This window comes from Dromaius novaehollandiae, chromosome 1, assembly GCF_036370855.1.
Source record: "Dromaius novaehollandiae isolate bDroNov1 chromosome 1, bDroNov1.hap1, whole genome shotgun sequence".
NCBI classification, from domain to species: Eukaryota; Metazoa; Chordata; class Aves; order Casuariiformes; family Dromaiidae; genus Dromaius; species Dromaius novaehollandiae.
In genome coordinates this window covers 12,387,261-12,398,257 of record NC_088098.1, presented here as the reverse complement: position 1 = coordinate 12,398,257, position 10,997 = coordinate 12,387,261, and the positions used below count along the sequence as shown (strand labels likewise).

The following is a 10,997-nucleotide window of genomic DNA, read 5'->3' as shown; positions in this document are numbered from 1 at the left end:
TGCTTGCTGTTTTTCTATACAGTGCCTAAACTCAAAAGGGAAGGGGTAGATTAGCGCCTTCCCAGCCAGTTTAGAGTGTCTTCCATAGACACAGGAACATCAGTTTAAACCTCGAGCTAAGAAAGATGTGCAACGTGGTCTCACTTTCTGGGTAAGCAGCCTAAATATGAAGCTGCCTTGCAAAACATAATTATCATCAAAACTATTTCCTCCTCTCTTCAAAGAAAAGAGGAAACCCAATCAGACTACATGGACAGTCTGATCTCAGGCAGCAGAATACAGGAAGGAATTTAAGCTATGAATCCATGTCTTGCGGACATGCTTTTTTTTTTTACAGCTGCAACTGGTGTCCAATTCCCTGACAAGTGAGATTTCAGAGATGACTCATTTTACTTAGCAGTTGGCTTCAGTATCTCCTCACCTCCAACAACCACACTAGTTCTTGTCTCTAACTGTCCCTATTCAATAGACATGGATTTCCACTTGCTAATCCCCGATGCATCCAGACATATTTGGGAATCTGAACATCCCAAACTTGATTATGTTGGCGTAGAGTAAGACTGCCTCAGCAGAGTTCAGAAAGGAATCCTCTAGCATATAAAAGGTACTGGTCTTTAGCAACATGGTATTCAGCCCTCCCACAGCAGGAGATGGAGTAGCAACATCCTTCTAGGGGAGACTTGCACTTTTGGATGATACTAGGAATTTCTGGCATCGTGTGGACCACTAATGCACTTCATGCAGGATGGACATGAAACCAGAGGAACTTCTTTCGTTTTCCTCACAGTGCACTTATGCACCTTGCAATGCCTACTCCTATTTGCAAAATGCTTCAAGAGTGAAACACACGTATTATGTTTTATCGTAGAAAACAAAACATTCCACATTCTTCCCAAACTGGGGATGCTCAGCTTCAGAGCTATGTTTTTAGACTATATATGATTAACACAAATGGGGAATGGAGAGACATACATGTGGGTTCTCCAGCTTAACTCTTATCTGTAAAATTATTTTTATCATTTCACATAGGGACCCCATTAGATTTGCCACTGGGATTAGCACTGTACAAAGGCGAAGCAAAATGAGGGTCTCTGTCCCATGTGGCTTACAAAGTAAATTCAGTATTTCAAGAAATACTAGAGAACTGAGATAGCCAGGTAATACTTCTACAATACCTTCACATTTGGAAAAACAAGCCTAAATGTTATTCCCCATGCTGAGCTTTAGCCCCTCAAAACGAGGTGGGAAACCATGGTAAGCTTGCAATTAGAATATGGAGCTAGGGTCTACTGTTGCAGTGAATACAGGTAGTTCTAATGCAAAAATACATTTTCAGAGAAGATTATGCTCAACTTATTTTATTAAAGAAGATACATTACCAGACCTTTGTTGAAAAACAAAACAAAACAAAAAAAAAAAAAAAAAGAGAGAAAAGAAAAAAACACCCTTTCTACCTAAGAGTGCTTTCATTTAAGAAAACACCCAAGCACGTATTTAGGTCCGTTAATATTCAGGTCAGTTCTCATGAATCGATCATCTCACTGCTTTCTTGACTCAGCCACAAAAGGAGTTTATTATGGAAAAAGAGGAATGACAACACATCTCAGAATTTTTTGGAAAGCTACTATCAGTAAAAACCTGTGCAAATATTTTCACAATACTCTCTCCAATGCTTCCCTATCTAATACTGAAAATGCACATTCCTACTTTTGTAAAGAGGGGGAAAAAAGCCCCCAAATAACCAAAGACAATTACTGTGAAATTAGGAGCAGCTAGAGTATGAAGAGCTTTAACTGCTTGCTTTTGGAGCCATACCCAGAATTAAATTAACTGTCAAATGAGAGCACAGGAAGTAATTTTGATTCTATTGGTACTAGCAGAGGTTTGATTTAACTGCTTCCTAGAAAACAGGCAAACATGGATAAAGTCATGGATAATGACCAAACTGCCTGAGAGATTAGGAGTTAAACGTGAAATTTTGGTTTGTTCTTTCCTTGGACATCAACCACAACTTAAAATATTACTGATAAGAAAATATTACTTAAAATTCATCAATTCAGGCTCCTTCAGGCTCTGAAGCTGTATGAAGTATTTTAAGACAATACAAATACTAGATATTTCTGAGATTTACCATCCACTGGAATTTCCAGATATACTGTTTAGACTCCTGGCTTTACAAAAAAAAAATATTCATGTCTTAAATGCTCTTTCCAAGAATACAGATACTACAAAATCTAATTCAATCTGAGTAATAAAAAATCTTTTTTTTTTTTTTTTTTTTTTTTTTTTGAGAACAAATCTGGGAGGTTTTAGACTTCTAAAGAGCTGAGCACATGATACTCAACTCAGATACACACATGTGACCACCCAGAACACACCAGCAGAAAGGCTACAACTATCGTACCACACTACAGGGAAATCTGTGTGCTAAATTATTCAACTAATGAACACAACACAGAAGAAGTGATTAGAGGCAAAGTAGAAAGTCTGCAGGTTTCAAGCAATCCCTAATTTTTAATTAGTGAAACATTCTCTCCAGCCTGATAGGCAGACCTTCTTTTTAAGAAAAAAAAGAACGTTTTCTCTTCCATCTCTCAGCAAATGGATCACCACCTTCAAGTCAGCCAGCAGGAAACTGCCACACTAAGGTGACTGATGTAACTGCAGAGGGCACCACATATGTATCAAGTGTTGAATGCAACAACATGAACATTGCATGTTTAGAAACACTAGGAATCATTTTCAGCTTTTACCTGAGGTAGTGGTATGCAGCACTATGCGTTTTTTTAAGGTTCAGTTATGCTCTACAGCAACAATTCCTATAAGGCATCTGGACTTCCTTCCCAAGGAGACGTATTGATACCACCACTGCATTCACAACTACTTTTCTGTTCCAATCTGTTTTTGCTAAGACATATTTTTGGGGATGAAGAGTTCAGTGCATGATGTCTTTCCCTGTGAGTTGCTTATTTTCTTCCTACATAACTACTAAATAGTTAGGCAGATACACTTGAAATTTAGTAAGTAGATAACAGCAGTAAATAACAAGCAAGTATGCTTTGTTTTGGTTCTGAAAGTACGAAAAACTGATCATTTTCTTGGGCAACATGAGCTCTAGTATTAAAAAACAGCACTTGGTTTTATATCTCTACATATTTTTAATGTCATTTTATATTATTTCACTATTTAAAGCATGAGACTGTATCTACTGTACAGGCTCATAAGAACTGACAGATCCACAAACATTTTAGCCTTTGATCTCCAGAACTAATCTTCTTGAATGGATATGTATCACTGCCCAGGCTTCCAACTCTTCAGATCAGACTGCAAGATTGGGATAATATTCTGCCATCGTTATAAGTATTTCAATATGTTTAGAAAAACCAAAAAACAACAAAGATGTATTCAACTATATCACCCAAGCTTTTTTTGTTGTTATTTAAAACCTGGAGCCTTTTGTGAAATTTTTGATATGAAGAAACAAATTTCCAGTCTCCTAGAATCTCTCAGAAGACATTCTACACCATTTCTCCTGCAAGCATGAACTATTTTTGAATAAATTTTTTAACATATGCATCCTTATTTAATATGCTACGCTAACACGTTTTATAGTACTTAATATGCTACACTGAAATTCTAAACTAAACAAATCCTGTTTCCCAGAGTACTCAAAATTATTTTATGAAGAAAACTATGTTTCCAGGAAAAGTTAAGTTGATATCAACAAGTTAGAAACGTATTTTGTTCTTTTTGCATAGATACGTATTAACTCTGATGAGACAGTAGGCTAGGTGAGATTTACATGAATAAGCCCAGAAACTCATGAACTTAAAAAAATCCCTTTAATATAATAAACATATCCAACTTTCAAATACAAATTGGAACCAATTAACAAAAAAGATACTCAAAACACAGCTTCCAGAATGTCAAAAAAGACCTTTTTGACAAACAGTGCACATTTATTTGAGGTACAGTATCCATGAAAAAAACAAACCAACCACTGACATTTAAGAATAATTTTTATTCAGCAAGGCAAGGGAAGTTAGGTGGCACATACAGAGTAAACAGATGTAAACAGTGAAAAAATATAAAGTGTTAATATCAACCAACCCAAAACTTTGGTTATGAAAACTAAAATAACTCAATCTATTAAAGAAGAACAAACCAGAGGCATGCAAAATATTTTTTGTAAAAATATATTCATCCACGTAGCTAAGTGAAAGTTATAAGCTAGTGAGATGGATTTAGCAATGCAATTTTATTTTTTTAAATTGATTGTCATTCCATTTTCCACAGAAGTGGAATGCTTGATGAAAAGCTTTCAAGTCTTCTTCAACCCGCTGGTAACTGAATTTCTGAAGACTCCTAATAGGTGTTGCCAAGGAGGTTTGTGTAATCGTGTGTTCATGATTTAACGATATATAGCCTCAGTGAAATGCTATAAGCAAGTGGTGCGTGATCTCTTACCATTCTGGAAGGCAAAAGCTTGGAAAGCAGCCAAGTTGCTCCAGATGGAATTGAAAGATTTTCATGGTTTTCCTCACAAGTGCAGTGACAAGCTCCACGGTAAATCTGGTAAGCCACTTAATATTTTAATTGCAACACAGAATATATTGGCAATCAAGATACATTAGAGAAATCTGAACAGCGAGCCGCAGTGCATGTGCTTTTCACAAAATCAAGTTTGTTTCACATACGCATCAGGAGTCTAAACAGCACAAGGCTTTTCACATCGAAGCAACTGTATCAAGGCCATCTGTCTTAGATGCACCTACAAGTCTTTCTTGTCTTCTGCTTCACCTAAACTGTTCTGAAAACAGATAGATTGAAAAGTCATATTTTACATTTGGCAAGATCAGAAACTTGTCTCCAGACAACTAGTCTACCATTTGCCCCTCCTGCACTCATATGCAATTTGCTCACTATACACTCTTCAAGGCTGTAGTCCTATCAACACTACCCCACATAACACATCCACTCCGATCCCTATTTCTCCTCCCTATCCATGTTAGAGTTGAACTACAAGCAGACCAAGAAAAAAATCCTTTTCAGCAAGCTCTGTCAACTGATTTATCTCTAGGAGTTCAATCTACTGTGTGCTTGGTACCTTATGTTCTTTTCATTCACAGGTAAACAGAAAACTGTAAGGATGTGTTTTCTAGACCACAAGAAATGCAGCAGTACTACTACGGGTCATTACACAGGGGAGCACAACAAAGACAGGACATGGATGGTGGTCTTAACTCTGGAACACAGAGACCAATTGAGCAGTCTCCATAGGAGTTTAGGGTGAGGTTGTGAATCAGTAAGCTGAGCCACACAGTAAAAGGGAAAGATTATATCCAGCTTAAATTTGCATTCTTTTTTTCCAGCAGGAGCAACAAATTGCTTTTCTTGAAAAGCTGGTCACCTGAATTTTAACATCAAAAATAATGTGTTTCCTCCCACATCACTACTTGTAAACAGGCTTTCCTTTTTCTTGATACATTTCAGCTAAAACACGCTGGGCCAGAGGTTAGGTATAGAACATACAAACACCTGTCAGTTAACTTTAAGAACGAGCAGTGCTCACAGTTCTAGCAGAAGTAATTATTTTATATATTCTGGGTATTATAGCCATGCATGCATGCCAACCCTACCAAGCTGCTAATTCAGCTTTTGCTTGTTAATGTTTCCCTTTCTTACTTTGTACTTCAGTGTGAAGTTTCAGACTAGTTTGTTTGTAGCCTAGGTTGGGGTTTTTTTTGTTCTTGTGTATCAACAGTATTGCAACATTTGCAATACAAGTGTTGCAAAAGAATGTTTAAAGAACAAACAAAACAAAACAAAATTACTCTTGTAAATGATGTATATACCACACACTACTCCTATTACTTTCTTGAAGCTTTCAATTTGATTCTGGCATGCAAAACTATCTGAATCTTAACTCCCAAGTGACAGCAAAACTATCAGTGGTCTGAACTTTCTCACGTGAAGTGGGGGAAAAAAAAGAAAATGCAAACATCTTTGCCTTCCATTTCTTGCAAGACAAAGTTTTACTGTTTTGATGAAGTTTTAAGGAGTGCTATCCATTGTAACTTTATGCTATACTGAAGATTTTGGTAAATTCTCTTGCATAATAAACACACAACTAGCATAATTTTGCTGGTACAATTTCAGAACATTGTGATCATATAGTGAACCAGAACCACCTACCTGAAGCTGTTCATGTTCTTTCATAAGACGGTCATATTCTCTTTTAAGGCCTTCAGACTGCTTTTTAACTGCTGTCAGTTCATTAGTTACCTTGCGTTGAGCTGTAAAATATCAGAATTAGTGTTTTAATTATTACTTACATTCCTGAAGTTCCTCAGAGCCCTAGTCATGTATTAGGGCTCCACCATACTAGACAGTCCATCTTCTAGAAAAGTTTAAAACAGAGCATCACAGATGGATACAAGAAGAAATGGAGGGCAGGAAGGGGAAGGAGAATGGCGTATGTATTCAGGAACAGCAGCACAAAAAGCAGGAAGGGACTGTGGGAAATGTAAAGGCAAGACCAATAAACTGCTGGTTGGAGGCAACAAATTAGTGACAGTGCAGTCATCTGCCACATCGCAGAGGATAGCTCCAGATAACCAGAACACCACAACCCAGAACCAAACTCCGTCAGCCTTCTTTTAAAAGGAAGATAGAACTCGAACACTGAGCAGGATTTTAGCAAAGCAGCTGTGTTTATCAAATGAAAAAGAAAAAGGAATATATATTATTATAGGTGTGTGGTCCCCTTTTCCCACTCTTTTTTATATTTTACCATGCTTGAGATCATTCATTAGAAGCATCATTTTATGCATGAGAAGGCAGAAGCGGGGGAGGGGGAAGGCTAGACAACCGTAAACAGGCTTTTAACATGACAAAAAGTAATTGCTAAAGGATTCTGAAAGCATTCTTTCCACACTACAGATCAAAACAGTAATAAACAGAAAGCAAGTCTATGTTGCAGCACAAAACAGCCCAGGTCTCTACAGGGGGCTAATTTACAATGCAGGGTAAATCAGCATAAAGCTTCATAAAGGCTCTTACCCCTAAACTGTTATGCACGCATTTGAGTAAGGTCATTTAGATATCTTTATATACCTCTGCTATAGGTATTTCAGGTATCTTTACATGCCTCTGCTGTAGCAGCACAGACATACCCTAAAACTTGATTTACTCCTGCTACAACAGAGAAACACTGTCAATGACCTATAAGGCTGCCTCACAGAGCTGCATTTTAAAAACAATTTCAATGGTAAAAATGAAAAAAGAAAAACAGCACTATTTCCCTTGTTCCAATAATAACTGCTCTTTCCCAGAGACCTCAGATATTCAAGAACTGCAGTACGTCTGTAGAGAATCTGTTCTCAGAAGACGAGAAACTAGATTTATTTTTCTTAAGCTTCTAGCTACAACCATGCTGGTCTGAGCCATATTTCACTTCAGGAGCTTGTTCGCAAGTCCTAGTTCCTGAGGCTCCAGGACGCGAAGATCTTGAGCATCCCCCTACATGCAAAAAGGAAGACTCCCTATCCCAATATTTCTGCTATTCATTTTTTTTCCTCTTTTATTAACTCGAATGTCTAGATTCAAATCATTCTTCTTTTAAAAGCCTACAAATGGTCTTTCAGTAATATGACATTTATCTAGGCAGAAATTCTGATCTACTGAAATTAGTTACAGTCAATCCTGTTGATTCCAATGTGGTCAAAAACTCATCCCGCCTCTCCACATTTGTTCTCTCCCTCACTCTTGCATAGATATCCCCTGTCCTTTAATGCAATCTTGACAGCACTGATGCTAGAACTTTCTCTTGGTGTTTGGAATAACCATTGTTTCCACACATCTGACAAGTCGAACCCCACTGTGTTTACTCTCTTACTTTCTGACCATCTCTCTTCTCTTGCTATTGTTTAAAATATGCTACACACTATAATGAGCATATTAAAATTTGAGAAACCACTGATCTTTAAGCTGTAGACAAAAAACATGCATATGCCATTTTGCCTCTTCGATGATCTGCTAACCAGAAAACAACCTTGCCCTTTTATTTAATCATTCTTGCCCATAGTTACAGTGAAATATATCACATTTCTGAAGAAATCATAATTCAATGTCACTGATCTAATACTATTTGGCTGTTTTACAAGTAGCAGCATACTGTAGTTGCAACTAAAAACAACCATACCTCTAAAACATGAGCAAAATATCTGAACGTATCTGCACATCAAGAGAGCACACTACCCACCACATTGTTTCAATGTTTTGAGCAAAACAGATATATGACAGGAATACCTCACCTAACCCTAGAACAGGAAAAAGCAAAGACCAGATTGTCCCTTCCACCTCCGCTGGCTGTGGACAAGAAAACCAACATCATTCCTGTTCGGGCCACACAATAAAAAGGAGTGTCACGCCTTTGACAGCATGAGTTCCCCAGCATGCCAACTTCTCTGGATGTCTTGCCGAATCACTGGAGACTGTCCATACATTGCTGTTCAACTATGCTGGCATTCCATGAATAGTGCAATACAGTCAAATCAATCGTACAGGTACACTGTTTGTCATACAGATCGCATCATATAAACACTCAACCAGCATAAAATAGAAGATACGCCGTGTGCATGGTACAGTCAGGTTTTTTTTGGTTCCCATCTGGCTTTTTAGTGTGCCTTGCAGGAGACAGAACAGCTGCTCTGGAAGCAAGAAAAACCCAACAGCTGACCATTCCTACCATGTAAATGCATGAGCAGCCATCAGGTGAGAGATGCTGCTTCCATGTTAATGCAAATAACAAGAAAAATAGCTGGTAAATCCCCAAACTGGAATCCAGCCCCAACACGGTGAAAGGTAAACCATCATTTTTCAACCCTTTCCCCCCTTAAAGAAAAGCAAAGAAAAATTCTTAAATCAGTATAACAACTGAAGACATTTATGGGAAACTCTATCCTTTTACACGTAAGCATGTGACTACAAATCCATAAACTAACATAACATGTACAGTCAGGGAGCAATACAGAACTCGCCCTTCCCTTAATACATTCTCTGTATCCTGTTCAAGGATAAACAGTTTACTTCAGAGATTGGATTCCTCTGAAGCTGAGGCAAGATGAGGGATAAAATTGAAGTTGTTACCACCGACCAGTAGCTGTAGCAATTCTATTTCATTTCAGCAAGGATAGAGAACGGAACAGTAGAAAAAAATTGCACAGTGATTCTTCAGACGTTCTGCTGCACAGCTACTAGTTCTTGGCTGGCAAAATCATCTGGCTTACGCTGTTTGTTACTAAGTACATTTGGCATAGTCTGGAACTTAAAATTAGCATTGCTCACAGTACAACTTCTAAAACCCAAATGATTTGGGCTACTTTAAGACCATGAAAGATTCCTCTGCTTTGAGAGTCTTCAAGCTTTTAGAAAGTTGAGAAAGGGCTATTCAAGTTAAGAATTTAGGCACAGATGGGAGAAGAGATTCACCTTAGATAGCCAACAAATATGCTGTAAAGCCAGGAACACAACTCCAGTCAGTTAATTCCAGACTAATTCTGAACTCAGTCCTTAAGATACAACAGTCAGATAAATTTTCAAAAAACAAGGCAAGCCAGAAAGTTACACAAAGTTGCTCTAAGTAACTTAATCTCAAATGAAACATTACAAAGGGATTTTACAGCATCTTAAGATGCTCCCAAGGGCCTTGTATAGCAAAATCTTGTTTGTTATATACAACATCATCCCTTTGAATTAACAAATACGGATATCAGCTTGCATTGTATCTGACATTGTGCAATGGCTCCCACCATGGTTATGATCTAGCAGTTAAAAAGCAAAGTTAAGTAAAATGGACTTTGGTTCTAAACCTCCCTCTGTTACTGGCTCAATAACATGACACCGTGGCCAACTCAGTCAACTGACTTGTATCTATATTCCCAGCTTACAAAAGAAAACTGATAAAGGTTGAGGGTTTTTTGTTTGGTTGTTTTTCTCTTTTTTTAACAACTGGAGTGCTTCTATAGAACTCAACATAAATACAGTTTTCATATATGTCACTAGTCTGCCCCTGAACACAAAGGCCCAACTGAACTCTTACTGGTGGCAACAGCTCTATGAAACGTATTCGCAATGTCTGTATTAATTGCATCTTCCCAATATTTAATAATCTTAGGGTTTTTAAGCAACAGTTGTACAGCTGCACATGCACAGCTTCTAGAATAGTCAACAACGAAAAGGTGTTCCAAGACCAGCCCACCACACCAGTTGTTGCTTTCCTACTCCTGTCTCCTACCCTGCTATGCAACTAGGAAACAAAAAACACTTGTGTCAAATTCTGTACGCAAAACAAACCTGATTAAAGCATGCAGAGAAGTTTAATCAGAATTTTCTCCTGCCCTGTTATGAGCTTAGGACAACAAAACATATCAATAAAGATTTTTTTCAGAAAGAGCTGGATTGCAGTTCAAAAGCACCTAAATGACTGACGATTCAGTACAAGTACAGAGAGTGAAATGCTAATGGCAGAGACAAAGAAATGTTATCTCCAGATTTCTTCTCAGCGTGGCATGACAGACTCCACTCAAAGATGCAGTAAGGTCACAGCTCAATAACTGCACACAGCTGCTGGAGACCACAATGCCCATTATGTGATACAGACATAGGTGGAAACTTGGTGCTCATCACTCGCCATGAAATACTATTAGAAGAGTGAGGGGTCAATCAGCTGGACAGGAGTTTGCCAACAGTATGTTCTGCTGCAATACTTGTTGTTCTGTATAGATTTCTGCTGTGTAAATAAAGCTGTAGCTTTTACCGTACACTAGGACAGTGTAAGCAAAAAGATGACCCGAGATAGCAAGAAAGTGAAACAGTGCAGCACTGCAGAAGTCTGCCTCTGCCCAAAGGGTCCCATACTAACAAACAGACATTTCAACCATCAACATTTTCACAGTGTGGGTTTTGCGAGTGAGAAAAGAAAGTTACGGCACTGA

At 38.0% G+C, this 10,997-nt stretch overlaps 1 protein-coding gene across 1 annotated transcript in view; it reads right to left on the bottom strand.

Moving 5' to 3' along the window:
• Nucleotides 1-3,823: 3,823 nt before the first annotated feature.
• LOC112980484 (uncharacterized) overlaps nucleotides 3,824-10,997 on the bottom strand; it is a 45,498-nt gene continuing 38,324 nt past the window's right edge. The window contains exons 12-13 of the mRNA XM_064505714.1: nucleotides 6,196-6,296; nucleotides 3,824-4,810 (exon numbers count right to left, since the gene is read on the bottom strand). Coding sequence (XP_064361784.1) covers nucleotides 4,772-4,810; nucleotides 6,196-6,296 — 140 coding nt within the window. The 3' untranslated portion in view covers nucleotides 3,824-4,771. The remainder of the gene's footprint in view (nucleotides 4,811-6,195; nucleotides 6,297-10,997) is intronic.